We start from the raw sequence: 17,214 nt of genomic DNA on the forward strand, positions 1-17,214 counted from the left end.
GTAGGTGAATATCATCGACTTTTATTCGACAGAGATCTTCGGCAGTACGACACACTCCTTACATCTAAATAACTGAGGTTTCGTAAAGCTGTCTTATACAGTAAAATTTCTTACCACATTCACTTTCTTTCTTTCTTTTAGCATTATCATTCTTAGTGCTATGCGAAACTGAAATATCAGCTTGGATATTTCGCGGCCGAGTTGCCTCCTTTGAAGGAGCCGCCTGGCTTCCCACGAAGCAAACGAGCTCTCTTCTTTCGAAGCGAATGCGGTCGTCTTAAAATGGCTCTTTCGTTGCTCTGCGCGATGCATTTTAATGTACTCATTTCCAGGAATCCAAGCACGTGGTTTTGTCGTGTGACGAGAGAGGCGTGCGATGTTTATTTTCGCAAGGAGGCACTCGGCACAGCGAGAAAACTCGTCGACATCTGCATCTATCGTTCTCTCTCTTCCGAAATTCATTCGCCATTCAAGGTTGTTTGCGTGTTCAAGGGGTCTCCAAGGTAACGGAGCTCTTGCACCCGAAAAATATCATGAAAATTTATTAAGAATGCATGGAAATTCTGTTACGAAGGACTTCGAAAGCGCGCTCTGTCCTCATAATAAAATGCAAGAAAGACAAGACAATAAAGTAATCGCCTTTTTATGGAAGACGTTGTTTTTTGTTTTGCTTGAAAGCAGACGTTAATTAATGGTTAAATAATTAAGTAGTTAAATTAACTAATGCTTAAGACGAAGTGTCTGGTAAAAATTAACTGAAAAGAAAATTTTTTTTCCCCCTTTTGTCTGTGATGTAGCCAACCGACATCGCAGACCGTGCGGTAAAAAGGCATTTAATTAAAACGGTGTTAAAGTTAATGCGGATCCAATTAAAAATTAAACAGGCGACAACAATTACCTACAGATTTCGAAAAACGAGATTTGTCTACAATCAACCGAATTATTATTTTCTAAATTGTGCGACGCGCCCCCTAGTGGCAGGTCTTTGTCAAAGAGTGATCGAAATAATGTCGAGCATTATCACTAATCATAAATATTTAATATTTTCAGTTATCGACATCGCCCACACATAATTGTTGTTCTGCATACATTGCTGAAGCCACTGCCTTCAGTTTAATTTCTTAAACTTAAAGGAAATAATTATTACGATAGACATTTGAGAAAAACGGTTTCGTTGAAAAAAAAAACTCGAAACGTTTTATTCTAAGCATCCCATGTAACTAGTGGGCCGAAGTATCTTCAACAGCTGAATGGACCCTTTAGGTTTAATGCAACCACCAGCAGTTTTGATTAGATGCAAAAATATAATGAAATAAATTTACATTTAAAACGTCAGTTTTTTTTCTTTCAATCAAGAAGAAAACGGTAGATGTAAGACAGATTCAGACATTTGGTTCATCCGATGTGAAAACTAAAAGGCATTTGTGGAAATGAACTCGCTGGTTCCGGGAAGATCTCTCAAAAGGTGGGTGGGGTCTGCTTCAAAGAGGCAAAATTACTTCCCTCTTTATCGTTTGCCGTGCAGATCCGTTATCGCCATGTTTCCAACTCCGAACAGTGTCTCCGTAGCTCGATAACATCCTTTTCTTAAGTGTGCCACAAATGGGAGTCGATCGAAAGCCATCTGTTTCACGAGCGCTCTTTGTTAGCTCTCCGGGAATCCAAATAACCTTTGACACGCGATTTATTGGATTTCGTTTTGCGATTACTGCCTACGAAGCTCCAACCCTTCACGCGAAATTAACAATTGCGATGGAAGATGTCAGGTCGGCCTGTGAAGCTACGACCGGTTCACATGACTATGCGGTTATCATTAAGATGGTTCAGTTTCAAGTGGAATTATTTTTAATCCTTCTGTCTTTCTACTAAAATATAAGCGCTGTTTGCATCCGTTTATATCATCAGAAGATTATTTCGCTTTAGGGGAATAATTTGAAGCCCTCGTTACATTGGGGAGGGCGTTTATTGCTGTAGTGATAACGGAAAATGTCAAAAGGAATGTTACTGAAAAGATCGCTGCACTGCGGCTACTGGAGACTCTTCCGCTAAATTCAGATCATATCGACGGTTACCATGGTAACGTGGGTAAAATAAACACGCCAAGTTCTAGGTGGATTTCGGAACGTAATGGCTTTCCTAATTTGTTTCATTAGGTTGTCTTATTCATCACGAAAAGAGTGAACTAGGAAAAAAGCGTGGTGTTAGTTGACTGACCATTCTTCAATGTATTTAAAAACAACAAGCGAAAAAAGAAATTAGAGATGTGGCGCGGGTAGTAAAAAAAAAAAAGAAACACTTGTATAAAAGCTGCATTTTCAGGTAGTACAGACGAAGCCATTCAAGCATCCGTGCGTCTGTGTAGGGGGTTTGGCCTGTCTCTTGCAGGGTGAAAATCCCAAAACAAAAACCTGGAACAAGATGGATGAGACACCATTGGACATCGTGTCCAAATTGGAGACGTCAAATTCTGGACAGACGTGGGTGAAGAAGACAATTCTAGGAAGCCGAGGCGCGATTTGGGCTTTCGAACCCCAGAACTCGCCTTCGGTCGGGAAAAAGGTTGTTTGCATCGTAATAACTGAGATTCAAACCCAGGTCTTTCGTTGCAAACGGCATCGCCGTTAGCGTTTGAGCTACGGAAATTCCCTCACCTTTAAGGGAAAAAATAGAAAAAGCCCCTTTGTTACAAGGTTAATAAAGCACGAAATAAATGGAAGAGACGACAATGGATTCACTGAGGTGCGAAAGGTTGACAGCTGCACAGGTGTCGTCCTGAGAAAACCAATGAGACAAAGTTATGGACGGTTCGAGCACGTTTGGAAGGATAAGAACGCGAAGCCTCGAAACGAACGTGCTTTAAGAGTTTCTTCAGATAGCAGAAAAGAATCGAAATGTACAAAATCAGCGCGTGATATCTGGAGATCAAACTGACTTCCGCATGGAGTTGTACGAAAGAACTTCTTAAAACTAATCGAAAAACAAAAACGAAAAAATCAAATTATAGCAAGTGAATGACATGCAAATCAAAAAAAAAATGTGTAACCTGAAAAACTTCACGCATTGCTTGAAACGTAACGTTGACAGCAGAAGTGCTTTTTAGCAAATAGTTCAATAAAATAAAGTAACATCGGGGATACCGGAGGAAAAAGAGACAGAAGAGGGAAGGGAGAAAGTTTCATTTTATAAAGAAAAGGCTGGGAAAGAAATATAGAAACTTCTGACGAATTTTGGAGAGAGAGAGAGAGAAATAAGACAGGATGAAGATATTGGGAACATGGAGTTTATTTGTCTGGAAAATCAAATTAAAAGTGAAGAAATTCCTTTAATGATGCGCAGAAGCCCTTTTCTCGGTTGATGGGCGCAGCATAATCTTAATAACATCTCGCATAAAAAAGAACTCTCAAAAGATATGACAGGACAAGGCTGTGTCGGGGGGGGGGGGACAAAAGATTAAAGAAAATCTCTTGACGTGTTTCTCTAAGAACTGGAAATTGAACATCGAATGGATGCTGGCCAGAAGCTTCTTGCGTTCTACTGGATAGGATGAGTTCAGTGGAGGCGCGTCCATGAAAATACCTTTAAACAGGAAAGCAAGTGGAGAGCCTGTGGAAAAGGGGTCATCTCTGAAGGAAAGGGCTTGCTTCGGGGTGCATCCGATCATCCTGCGATGGTGTTTGTTGCGTCATCTCCAATGAACGAACGATAGTTTGAGGTGTGGCGGATTTGGAGACTTGTCAGGATTTAGAGCGAAAAGAATTCAAATTGGGGGACTGAAGAGGGTTTTGCGATTATGCTGGAGGTGAACGTCCGCTCAAGAAGCGATTTTATTTGGTAGGCGGGGAAAGTGACGGAGAGCAGGGCAGGGTTTGGCTTCTGTGAAACGAGGCAGGACTGCGAACCGAACATGAAGAAATATTACGAACGGGGAGAGGGTGGCTGTACGGAAACAATTGAAAGTTAATCCAGTTTTTCAGTCTTAAACAGAAAAATGAGATGGATCGAGCGTTGCTTTGTGCTGAAGATGAAAATGTACCGGCAGAATTTAAATATAATTGGGGAGGGGGGGAACGTCCTATTATTTTGCATCCTGCAGCAGCTTTCCTTTTCATTTCAACTTTCGTCTAGCGAACGAATTGTTTTCGGGCGAATCTTAAATCAAAACCCAGAATATTCGATACTATAAGACAGCGTTCACTGAGCAATGAATGCTCAGAACGAGGAACCAAAGTTCTGAGCATTGACTGACTCCTCCTGCCTCCGTATGAACCGGCGAACTCACCTTAGGTTGAAAACCATCGTGAAAAGATCATCAAGCTGAGGTTGAAACCCACGGTTTTCCAATCGAAAGAGTCACACGGACGCTGCGATCGTCGGTTCCGTTAGTAGTCGACTTATCAAAATTCAGTGCGTTGAATTTTGCGGTGCAGATGGAAAGCACGTGCGTTCGATCAAGCAATATTGTCGCGCGGGATTACACTTCTCGTGAGACCAGTAGCAGGAAAAGATCGCGTGACCTCTCACCGAAATCCCCGTTTTCCCGAGTGTAACACCACCCACGAAGTCTCATTCTGCGCCTGCGCATTTGTGCAAACGAAGGTTCTTTTTCGTTCTTTCTTTCTTATCGCAACAACACGCACTATTCGAGGGCAACGTGTTGTTACGAATGGAGGACCCTCTGTGGGTCGCCCCGTTGAGCAAGTGTGCAACCCCAGCCACGGTTAGTGACGGTTGTCTGATAAAAATGGGTTCAGTCATGCGGAGCGTTTTTCTAATCGAACTGCGAAATGCCCAAGAAAGCAAAAATCCTTCAGGATGGTCGTGATGACGTCAGCGGTTCCGATCAAGATTTCCACGATTGAAGATTTCTTTATGAACAGTTTGTGTGGTCACGAATTACTCGGAATATGCGTGAACGCGCACCCTTCCTCCCACAAAAAATTCTTACCCCTAACCTCGGAAAAACGCCTCCTATCATCGCTTCGTTCTTCAATGGACCTTCAAGGAATGTTTAAAAGAAAAACATTTTCTGAGATTCGTTTTCAGCTATGAAAAGAATTCGACTCTGCGAAAGTCAAACTTTTTGGGCATTAAAAAACCGCTCGTAATAATCGGCGAATCTGAAGTTGGAAAGCATCGACTGCTGGACCAATCACGTCCATTTGGACTGATGAAAATTCATTGCGATACGAGATCACGTGATTTTTTTAAAAAAAACTGTCGTCTGCTGACAAAATCCCTTCCCCTCCACTACTTACTCGGCTGTGTGTACGTAGTGGAGGGGAGGGAAGGGGAGGGGGGTACCTGAAACAAAGCACCCAGCAATTACCCTCTTCCGATAGAGAAACCTAAGGAACTTCTGTGCACGTTGATTTCTGGTTCGCGCAGTTGGCAGCTGAAGAAGGGTCCACCTGAAGAAGTTAGAAAAGGAGGTGGACAGCAGGAACGGAAGCGAAATCACCTTTCAGCATGAGGCTAACCACTGCGAGCACCAAGAGGACGTTCATCGGGGGGGAGTCCTTCTGGTCAACGCTGATCTGAAGATGGTCGCGTACAAGGTGCGTCGGTGGACGAACGTGGACTCGCTTCGTGACAGTTGCCCCACTCGGGAGGTCGCCGTTGATAATCCGAAAATCGGATTAAAGTCACAACCGGGTGAATGAGCGGTAAAAACATGAAGACTCGGGAATTTTACGACGACGTTTGTGCTGAGCGTGTCACCTCGAATGAAAACAGTGTCGGAACTGATTTCGCTCTTCCCGACATCCTCCTCCCAAATACTCTGGTGAAGACGTTTAATAATCGCGTGAGGGGTTTCGTTTTCTGGGGATGTTCACCCCCCCCCCAACCACAGCGAGCCTGTCAAAAAGGAAAGAGGTGCACGCCAAGGTTGCATAGTTATCAATGTTTTAGCCTTTATTTGGAATAAACTTAACCTTCGAAAACAGCGATATTGGGGTTACGGTTGGCGGGGGTAAATAAAAATAAAAATCAATAATCTCAGATTCGCCGATAACATTGACTGAGGGTTATGAGCAAGAGGGTGAGGAGTGGTTCCTTTGCATGGAGGGTCGTTGAACCATGGAATGCATTGCCTGATAGAGTAGTGAGGGCGAGAACGGTCAATGAGTTCAAGGAGTGGTATGATAGACTTTGTGTTTCCTAGGAGGGACCTCCCACGATGAGTGTTTTGACTCCATGGAGGCCTGAAAAATAATAATCCCATACTCAGCACACGGAACAAACGACGAGGTTAGAAGGAAACTGCGCTCCACTGCTACAACACAAGAAAATAACATCGCTAAAATATGTCGGAAACAGCTCGATCAAATAGCTTACCTAAATTAGCACTAGAGGGCGTGACTTCTGGTAAAAAACATTGGGGACGGCCAAGAATCACCTGGATAATATTAGAAAGTGGGCTAATTGTTCGTTCTCTACCTTGCTAAGGAGATGTCATGCTGCGGTGGATATTTACGTAAGAAAGGGCTGTCGCTGATGGCCGTAAAGATGATTTCTCTTAATAGGTCACGTTTTTTTCAATTAATTATTTGCCAAATAATGATTTTTGGTTTTATGCAACCATCTCTCGGGGATTCCAACCGCAAAGGGTTGTGAAAACCAACGGGACCGTAAGCGATCGAAGTAATTTAATCACTTCAATCTTTTTTTCACGGGGCAGAGCGGACTACTACCGGGTGCGTCCCCAGGTGGCGGATCGGGGAACAGCCTTCAGATATGGAGGTTAGCTGCGATATAAGCAGAGCAATCTGGCGAATAAGCAGCCGTGGACCAACAGCGACTGAGCTATCAGGGCGTGGGGGAGCAGAAGTGGCAACTCTGTCTCACTTAAAACCTCACAAAGCCCAGTGACAACTCGGTGACATTGCGAGTAGTGCCGCCATTAAATAAGTACCTGCTAGGGTCACCGCCCCTGACATTGGGAAGCAGCATTGTCAGTACTGACACGAGGTTGAAGCCAAATGATGACGGAAAAGCTTGTGATCAGAGATTTGCAGATGGCAATATGATTATATTGTGTACGTCTGTAATACTGCGGAGCAGAAAGCAAGCGGAGAAACTACTGCTCTACCTTATCTCCAGAACAACCACCATGGCGAGCAAATCCTTACAATTGGCCCCAAGTTCCCGGCGTCCCTTAAATGGGACAGGGGTGCGAAGAATCTCCGGGCTCAAAATGGTGTCCACTTTTAAAATTGCAACTTGGAATGTCAGAACTCTGTATGAAGCTGGCAAATTAAGAATTGCCACAAGAGAAATGAAGAGGCTGGGCATCCGGATTTTGGGAATTTGCGAGACAAGATGGCCAGGATCTGGAAAGTGTCAACAAGATAATATGACAATGTATTACTCTGGGAATGATGAGAACAAACATCGACATGGTGTAGCTGTAATAGTAGATGAAGAAATCAGTAATAAATTGGATTCCATTTTCTGAAAGGATAATGCTGTTACAACTTAAGGGAAACCCCGTTAACATAAATATCATCCAAGCTTATGCACTCACAGCTGACAAAAGTGAAGAAGATGTTGGAGAGTTTTATGAACACCTAAAAGAGATTAAAAACCTAACAAAGAAACATGATATAAACATAGTGATGGGTGACTTCAATGCAAAAGTGGGAAGAGGGGGTGATGGAGAAATTGTTGGCGAACATGGCTTAGGCACCAGAAATGACAGAGGAGATCGCCTAGTCCAGTTCTGTCAGGAAGAAGATCTAACAATAGCAAATACCTGGTTTAAACTTCCACCCAGAAGACTGTACACTTGGAAATCGCCTCAAGATAACCAACATAATGTTGTCAGAAATGAAATTGATTATATACTGATAAATAAAAGATTCCACAGTAGTATAAAGAGTGCAAAGACTTATCCTGGAGCAGATATCTCATCAGACCACAATCCCATAGTTGCAGAAGTACGTCTTAGATTAAAATCAGCTAAAAAATCACAAAAGAAAAAAAAGAAAATTGATGTAGAAAAACTGAAAGAACCGAACATAAATAAAAGTGCCAAGACACAGCTTAACCTGCGATTACAACAGATTAACATAGAAGAAAATAAAAGTGTGGAATCTCTTTGGAATAATTTAAAGAATGCCATCGTAACAACAAGTATTGAAGAAGTAGGTTATGTGAATAATATAAAACAACAGGAATGGATGACAGATGAGATTCTTTCTCTTATTGATACAAGAAGAATGTATAAAAACAAAGACCTAGCCAGGTATACAGAAACACATAACATCATCAAGAAAAAAATAAAAGATGCCAAGGAAAATTGGATGAAAAATTTATGTACTGAAATTGAACTGCTTCAGAAACAACATGATAATTTCAATCTGTATAAGAAAATCAACGAAATTTCCGGAAAACTGAGGAAAAAGCAAATAGTGTCTCTAAGAGATGAAAATGGAAAAATAGTTCTAGAAGAAGAGAATAAAGCACAGATTTGGATAAAATATGTAACAGAACTTTTCAATGATACTAGACAGAAGCCTATAAATATAAAAGATAACATTCAAGGACCAGCAATCATGAAATGCGAAATAAAGAATGCTATACAAACAAGTAAAACAGGAAAAGCCAGTGGACCAGATGGTGTGCAAACAGAATTTTTAAAATTAATCGAACCAGATAACATCAAACTTCTTGAAAAACTATTTAATAAAATATATGAAAGTGATGAATTTCCATCAGATTGGCTCAAATCTACATTTATCACTATCCCAAAAGAAACCCAAAGCGAATTCCTGTGGTGACTTCAGACTTATTAGTCTAATGAGCCAAACATTAAAAATATTTTTGAAAGTAATTCAGAATCGCATTTATAGAAAAAGTGAAGAAACTCTAAGTGAAACACAATTCGGCTTTCGGAATGGTTTTGGTACTAGAGAGGCCCTTTTCTGTACCCAAATATTGATACAAAAATGCATAGAAAAACAGAAATCTGTCTTTATGTGTTTCATAGATTTTGAAAAAGCATTCGACAAAGTCAGACACACCAACTTAATAGAAATCCTTCAACAAATAAGGCTAGACGAACAAGACATAAGTCTAATAACAAATCTGTATTGGAATCAGTCAGCTACCGTTCAATTAGACAGCATTACCACCAGTGATATTAACATCAAAAGAGGAGGGAGACAAGGATGTGTGCTCTCACCACTCCTGTTCAACATATATGCAGAGGTAATCTTTAAAAAAGCATTGGAAGAATGTCCAGAGGGAATCACAATAAATGGAAAGATTGTTAACAACCTACGATATGCAGATGACACCGTGCTAATTGCAGATAACATTATGGATCTCCAAAAACTCGTTGACAGAGTATACATAGAAAGCCAAAGAATGGGAATAAATATAAACATCAACAAGACAAAATACATGATCATCAGCAAACATCCAGCCTCATCAATGAAACTGACACTCAATGGGAAAAATATTGATCAAGTGTCAAGATATAAATATCTTGGTTGCTGGCTTAATGAACGGTGGGATCCAGAAATAGATATAAAGACAAGGATTGAAGTTGCACGGCAGTCCATGAAAATGAGAACACTATACTGCAATAAAGACCTAAACATGGAAGTCAGATGCCGAATGCTGAAATGTTACGTATGGTCTATTCTGCATTATGGAGTTGAAACATGGACATTGAAGGCGACAACCATCAAGAAAATCGAAGCCTTTGAGATGTGGCTATACAGAAGAATGCTAAAGATATCATGGACAGAAAAAATTACCAATGAAGATGTCTTAAAATCCATTGGCAAAGCTAAACATCTTGTACAAATAATCAAGAAACGAAAAACATATCTTGGCCACATCATGAGAAACAGCAAATACCAACTTCTACAAACTACTTTGATAGGAAGAATTGGTGGCAAAGGAACTAGAGGAAGAAAAAGAATATCATGGTTTGACAACATCAAGACGTGGACAGGAAAGAGCAGTGCACAACTGCTCAGATTGGCACAGGAGCGCGGTTTGTTCGCCAAGATGGTCGCTGACCTTCGATAGAAGATAGCACAATAAGAAGAATCTTTTTTTTCTTTCCTGATGCTGTTTTCAAAGCACTGCAGCCTTTCAATAAATAAGTGGGTTGGGGGTCTTCTACTGAGCTATGAAATTCATCTCCCACCTCTGTGAAGATTGCCACGTGCACTGAAGGAAGTGTTTTTTTTTTTTTTTTCTCGCTTACTTGACGAACTCCAATAAGGTTTCGGGCGCAACAAATCTGCTGCGCTCAGCATTGAAAGTGATTCGGGTGAAGGACCCCCGCCCCCATAAACACCTCCCCTGATAACAAATGACTCAGTCAAGCTGAATGATGGATCCGAACCACATCTCAATATTATTAGTTGACTTCGGGGACTATTTCTTGACAGCGGAGATTCGGGAGCAGAATGAACACGTTTTGACCTTCTGACCTGACGCACGGTTTTGTTCCTTCTGCGTAATATTACGCGAGCAAAATAAAAGATTAAATTGGAATGAACTTCAATAACTTTCTTAAATTTCTATGAATTCGTCCACGGATGAACTGGCGTGGAAAAGAAGAATCGCAAGAACGTTGGCTCGTGTGCCGCTACCCTTTCGTAGAAACCGACGAGACTGCGCAGTTCTTTACGAATTCGGGCGAAATCCTGTGGACTCTTCGAACCTTGGGAGAACCCCTCTCGTCCCTCGGATTTGTCTTTTTTCAGCTCACGTGCTTTTCGACTCGGCTGGCAACGTTCGCTCCAATTCTTCCTCATCCAAAATGGCGAAAAGAAAAGCCAGCGATTGCGTCGCGTTTCCTGGGATGGCACCGCGATGTAAACTGGACACATGAAGAATATTGCGTTGCCGTTTGTACCAGGACAAGCGGCCTGTGATGACAATAATATACACACCAGAGTGTTTCACGCGAAACCTTATTTGGGGACTTTTTTTTTTAATAGGTTTTGTAAATGGAGATTCAAAACACGCGACATCTGAATCCTTCCCGGCAAGCAATGGGAATGCGAGGATTTATCGATGCGGAAGTTTACTGATAAGAACGTGAAGTGGGAAGGAACTGATAAAGAAAACTCGACGCGCATCGCTGACTCAGATCCGAGTACTACACGAGCGATGTGCTTTGATGTTCACGAATACTCGTCGGACATCGAAACTAACTCCCCGTTGATAATTAGCGGGCCTTCATCGTCTCATTACGCACAGTCGGATGCGTAATCGAGTTGAGATGGGGTGGTCATCGAATGGGATGACGCGAGTGAGGAGATGAATTAGAGTGTCACTGTGGGACTTGTAAGAGGAGGGGTTGCTCGCTTTACTTTCGTTTTCTTAGACAAACCAAAGGGATAATCGGCAATCGCGGAGAATTTTTAATTGAGTAGCAAAGCACGACGAATCATCGCCAACTAAAAAACAATGAAATTAACTGATTAGTCTCGTTACGCAATTAGCCTTCTCCTCAGCTTCTTTAAATTCCTCGGAAAGATCTCCCAAAGAACACATAAAAGAAGCCGTACAATAGAAGGAACGGTCGTTTGAGTCCGTAACGGATTTTACTTCACGTTCGTAGAAGTGACAGCGCGCTTTCAGAAAACGGTCGAGATTCAGCAGAGCAAGGGAGAGTCGCCAAAGAAATTGAGGAGGCTCGTGTGGTTGAGGGTAGGAATACGGGAAGGTGTTGTGCACGTGAAACATGCGAGCAGACTGCGATGTTCGCTTGATATTTTTGTGTGTGTGCGCGCGCAATACGGAAGGTGGCACCGTATACGAAACATACGTCAGCATATGCTGTTTAAGCTGACGGGGATCATAGCGTGTAATGTTCGACAGTGACGTACGATCGAGGAACAGGACAAAACGACACTACGGAAGTGGAGTTAATTCTAAAGCAATTAAGCCGAGACGAATGCGCAGTTTGACGATGCATTCTTGAAAGCGCCCAAGTGTGAGAAACACGAGGTCTGCATTTGTAGATCTCGAGGCACTCTCAGGCCCCTCTTTTTAATCCACGCAGCTGCGGAATGATGCGTTTAACGTAGGCGAAGCGATCTGCTTAGGAGCGGGTTGCCCACCGCATCCCAGAATGCCTTTAGGAAAGGGCGAAGGCGTCGAACGATTTCTCGCATTTTAAAAGCGATCCCAAGCACTACGGAGCACGCGCATATTTACTAATAACGTACAGTCGGGTGTGCATACGCTGTGTAATATTACAAAGAAACAAATAAGAAATGAGCTGCATTTACAAAGAAAACCGAACTAACTGAATACTCTTAATTACAAGTTGAAGGGGGGGGGCGAATATCGCTCAATAACGCGTGCCGATAATATCATGCGAAAGCATTTGAGTGGAAGCAATCTGCGCTGCGAACAGCATCGGAGTTTCGAAAATGCGACTTCCAGACAGGTCTGCAAGCACCCCAGCAAACGCAGCGTAATTTTTACGGACAACTCAATGAGAGGATTAGAAGGAAACATCGGAGATCAACGGCAGCAGAAGAATGGCAGCTGCAATCGATATCTTTGTTCGAATTAACTCTGTGAATAGAAAAGCTGAACGGCAATCATTCTGACGCACGTGCCGAGTTCTCCACTGTAATGAGAACAATCCTCCGTCAACGAATCTGATGTTTGCATTTCTGCATTTTACGGAAAGCGCAGTGAAGCAGGAGAAAGGGGTGGTTGAGAGGGGAAAGACGTGTTACGATGGCACTGCTAAGCAAAGGAGGGAAGGCAGAAGTCGATTGCATCGTGCAATCAACTTCTGCAACAGAAAAGCGAGTTGGCGTTTAATGCCATCTTGAATGGTCGAGGAATCTTTGGGGCGAGGATAAAGTGAATTGCTGTATCATCCAATGATCGCATCTGCATCCTGTTGCCAACTTCTTTCATCATGTGATGCCCCCATCGTGGACGGAACAATAATGCCATTTGCAATGGAGAAGGGGCGAAGATTCAGAGAATGCGTCGTAGCCAGCGCAATTCCTTTTATTGGTGAACACGCAGCGGATATTCTACGAAGGCGTAATGAGATGACGGGGGGAGGAAGACTTCCTCGGTCTCCACACGTTTGATGAGGAGTGCAGAATGCGGCTGCGAGGTATGCGATTCCGTCTGCAGTCTCATGTAATGGGATAAGAGAAAAAGTGGGGCGCACCCGTCCCTCACTACCACTTTCTAATATTTTGCTTAAGCAGTGCGCACACGCACGAATTTCGCACATTTTTATTTTTTGTTGGAATTCGTCGTGAAAGGTTGAAGTTCTTTGATTGAGTTCGTTGGGGAAGCTGTTTGATCGGATCCTCTTCTGTCTTGAAAGGGATGAAAAGGTAGTTTGGGGAATTAACGGCAAGGTTTAAGGATGGAGGACGTTATGCGGGATTAAGATCTGAAAATTGGAGGGAGTGGGTACGAACGAATCGGGAAAAGGACTGGATTCCGATTGAACAGGTTTCTCTCCTCCTCATGCGAGACTCCAAACGGGACCACGCAATGTGAACGAGATTCCACACTCCTCCTCCCACATGTGGAGACCGAGAAAGTCTTCCTCCCCCTGTCATCTTATTACGCCTTTGTAGAATATCCGCTGCGTGTTCACCAATAAAAGGGGTTGCGCCGGCTACGACGCATTCTCTGAATCTTCGACCCTTCTCCATTGCAAATGGCATTATTGTCGTCAAGTTCCGTCCACGATGGGAGCATCACATGATGAAAGTGGTCGGAAACAGGATGCAGATGCGTCTTTCAGTTACTCCTCCGCGTTTTATTTTTTAAGGGTAGGAATCACTTTATGGAAACCCCCCTGTCCTACTGCATTCACTCGCATGTGAAGAAACTTGCTTCGTCTTATCTTCCAGAATCGTCTTTCCATCCCCAACTTAATGCACCCAACAAAAATATTTGGGGTTCCTAATGTAGAGGCCCTACTTCCTTCTCTCTTTTAAAATATAACGCGCGAGCCGCTTTTGATTTAAAATGAAAGTTACAGTTCGGCTTTCGATAAATTAACTGGACTCACGTGATGCAATGTCTCTGTTTAAGCCTCGAATCGAACTGCAAAATGTCAAAAGGTTACGAAGCGTCATTGACGGGGGTCAAGAGGAGTAAATATGAAAATTGTAACGAACATGATGCGGATTTATGAAGAGATAAAAGAAGGTCACAAGACAGGATGTGTCACAAGTAACCGATCTTCGGATTGATGCAGCAGAGAAGGAAGAGGAATCGTAATTGGTGAACAAAGCGACTTGAAAACATCTTTCGAGGGTGCTTGCTTTCTTAAGAAATTACTGCGATGCATTTGAGGGTCACATTTAGGAACGAAGCCGGATGTCGGCATCGCTGAACATCCTTCAAACACCCCCAGCAAACACGGCGACCTCACGTGAACGGGAGGAAAAACTGAAAAGGAATCGGTTTTCATTAAAACAAAATTTCCCTTTCGAGAAAAGCAAAGGAACGAAGAGAATTTCTGCTAAGATGACCCTCGTGAAACGAAACGCCGACTATTAATGTAGTTTCTGCCTCAAGTCGATAAAACAAATCGGCGATGCGATTAAGGAAGATCTCTTTGCAGGTTTGAGTGCTTCTGTGAGACTCGCGGCTTCATCCGTGCCTTAAAACATCGCTGAAATCTGTGGGTTTTTAAGAATTTATTCTTTCTTCAGTTCCACAGACGGCAGGTCTAAAACTTGATTTCCCATCGAAAACTCTTCAAAATCCACCACTGTAGGTTCGGAACGCGAATTATTTTTCCCTAAAATTTCTTGCATTAAGCAAAATCAAAGGCTTTTTTTTTTTTTTTTTTTGCTAAAAAGAGTTTCCATGCAATATGCGACACTTTTTTGTCCTTGCTGTCTTTGTCGACCAAAAAATGAAAAAGACGGAAAACAAAGCCATCCCCCTAAGAGCATCCGCTAATAGTGGAAAATCAAACTTCGAGTCTAATTACAGCCTGAGGGAATTTCTTCTAGGGAAAAAGCGATGTGAACTCCGAACTTGTACACTCAAGTACTCATTAGCGGGTGCTTCATCGCAGAATTCGCGAGCGCATTTCTTTAACGAGTTTGGTTTGGGGAAAAATAAAATCTGTTTTGTTAGAATTCCATTTTAGCTTCAAAACGTGCGAGAGTGATTTGATATTTTTTGTTTTATGTCAACGTTAACAGTTAATGAGTGTGGTAACGATGGCGCCCCCTATACGATAATGTGAAACGCACCTTTATCGTTGCTAATTATTAGAAGGCTGTCTGGCAGTCGGTACGTTACGCTGCTTAAAACAGCTTAATAAATATCCGCCTGTCTCTGTAAGAAGAGAGACAGGTGGATATTCATCGCATAAAAAACTAATTTTTCATAATTAAATTTCTCAGATTTATTGCTGCACTCCAGCCTATGAGCGCATAAAGTTTACAACTGGAATCGAATCCAGTTCAGAGAAATAAATTAAAACTTCGAACATATTTTATTCGCCAACGAGAGTACTCAGAGCTCCTTAAGTTTTTGAAGACGGATTCAATCTACATCCTTCAGGCCTCGACTGAGAGTGAGCTCAAGCTACCAGCAAATGAAAGCCATTCGGGAGAAAGAGAAAAGTGCTGCCACCTCGTGGTGTTTAACAGTGGTCTGTAAGAGTGCGAGTTCTCCTGTCTATAAAACATAAACAGTTAGGAAACAGCCGAAAACTGTGTAAGACGATCGTTAATTTTCTTTAAAAATATGCAGGATTAGATTAACGATTTTGTTTATTGATCGCAGCATAATCAGGCTGTTAACATTTGGGCTAATTTCCCACGCTGTCGATATTCTAGTGTTTCAGACTGTTTTGTGTTTGACAGTTTGAAAAGTGAGTCGAAGCAAGCCGACACTTTTAATATAAACAAAAACAACTTTAAACACCGATTCCAAGGGTTAAGATTAATGTGCGATCATTTATTTTAAAGCATCGACTTTATTATGAAGGAATACTAAAACAAATAAAGAATTACGAAAATAATAATTAAAATTAAATTAAATATAATCAAATATTACTCTTTTTTTTTTTTACAAAAATTATACGTATTTCAAAACATGAACCTCAAATTTATAAATTGTATTTATTGGTGGAGAAATCTAAAAATTCAGAAAATGATGTCCCTTGTGCTCACCATGTAGATGCAGGGTTAATGATCCGATATTGGTGTTGATTTGTTTTATTTCGATTCCAAAGAAAAACAAAAAAAAAACAGAAAAAAAGAGGTTTGTGTAAAAATAACTTAGTCCGATTAGCTATTTTGGGAGATCTGTTAAGTCAGCAATCGCAAGTTTATTTATTTATTACTGAAACGTGATTTTTTGCGTTAGGAGTTGTGAAAGCGAAGCGCGGTTAAATACGCATTCAGGAACGCGTTTTATGAATGAATCGCGAGCGAATGTTTTGATTTTTAAACACTTTTTAGCCCACCTACAAAAATAACGCGTCCGTGTGTATTTTTACTTCGCACAGAGCCGCATTGAGAAGCGTTGAGCGATGAACGCGCCAAGCAAGCAGCGACAATCAGATAGCAGTGCGCCCTGGTGGCTCTTTACCATTTATTTATTCTAGTTTTCCATTTGGCAGGACTGGCTGTGTAGGCTGCTGCTAATCGTGAAGATGTACAGCGGGACCGCGTGCATTAACTGGATGTTTGTGGAGGGTCTTCTGCTGCACAGCCGCATCACCACAAATATCTTCCAGAAAGATGCCCCCTTCAAGCTCTACTACTTCATTGGCTGGGGTAAGTGATCGTGTTTACGTTGCCCGAGTAATCTCGCTTTTTGACAGCCGCCAAATTCTCTGTGATCTTTATATAAATATTCTGCGTGCGTGTGTGTGTGTGTGTGTTGGGAGGGGGGAATTCTTGTAGGTACGTCAAGTTAATTTTCAATGCAAATTAAAGATCAAAATTATGCCGCGTTGCCTTCACAAAATGAGAAAGAATAATTCAATAATATTTTGCTCGGATTTCCATAGCAACCAAGAGTACTTATATCAAAAAATGGTGTGAAAATAATTAAGAAATACACGAAAATGAAAAGCACACACACCAATGCTTTGCGAAACATGAGCTGGATTATCTAGATGCAATAAGTCCGACTCACAGGCGTAAATCAAAATGCCTTCAATGGGAAATATGCCTCAGTTTAGCTACGGTAGGTGGTTACGTACTCATAACACCA

The 17,214-nt window shown here is 41.9% G+C and overlaps 1 protein-coding gene across 1 annotated transcript in view; it reads left to right on the forward strand.

Annotated features, from left to right (window-relative positions):
- The window catches only part of LOC150105255 (corticotropin-releasing hormone receptor 1-like), a 190,978-nt gene that overhangs the window by 102,335 nt on the left and 71,429 nt on the right, over positions 1–17,214 (forward strand). Inside the window, exon 6 of the mRNA XM_090394652.1 lies at positions 16,616–16,772. Within this exon, the coding sequence (XP_090250778.1) occupies positions 16,616–16,772 (157 nt within the window). The remainder of the gene's footprint in view (positions 1–16,615; positions 16,773–17,214) is intronic.

The sequence above is a fragment of the Typopeltis vanoorti genome, chromosome 6 (genome assembly GCF_054136105.1).
Source record: "Typopeltis vanoorti isolate ZY-2024b chromosome 6, IOZ_Tvanoo_1.0, whole genome shotgun sequence".
Taxonomy (NCBI): domain Eukaryota; kingdom Metazoa; phylum Arthropoda; class Arachnida; order Uropygi; family Thelyphonidae; genus Typopeltis; species Typopeltis vanoorti.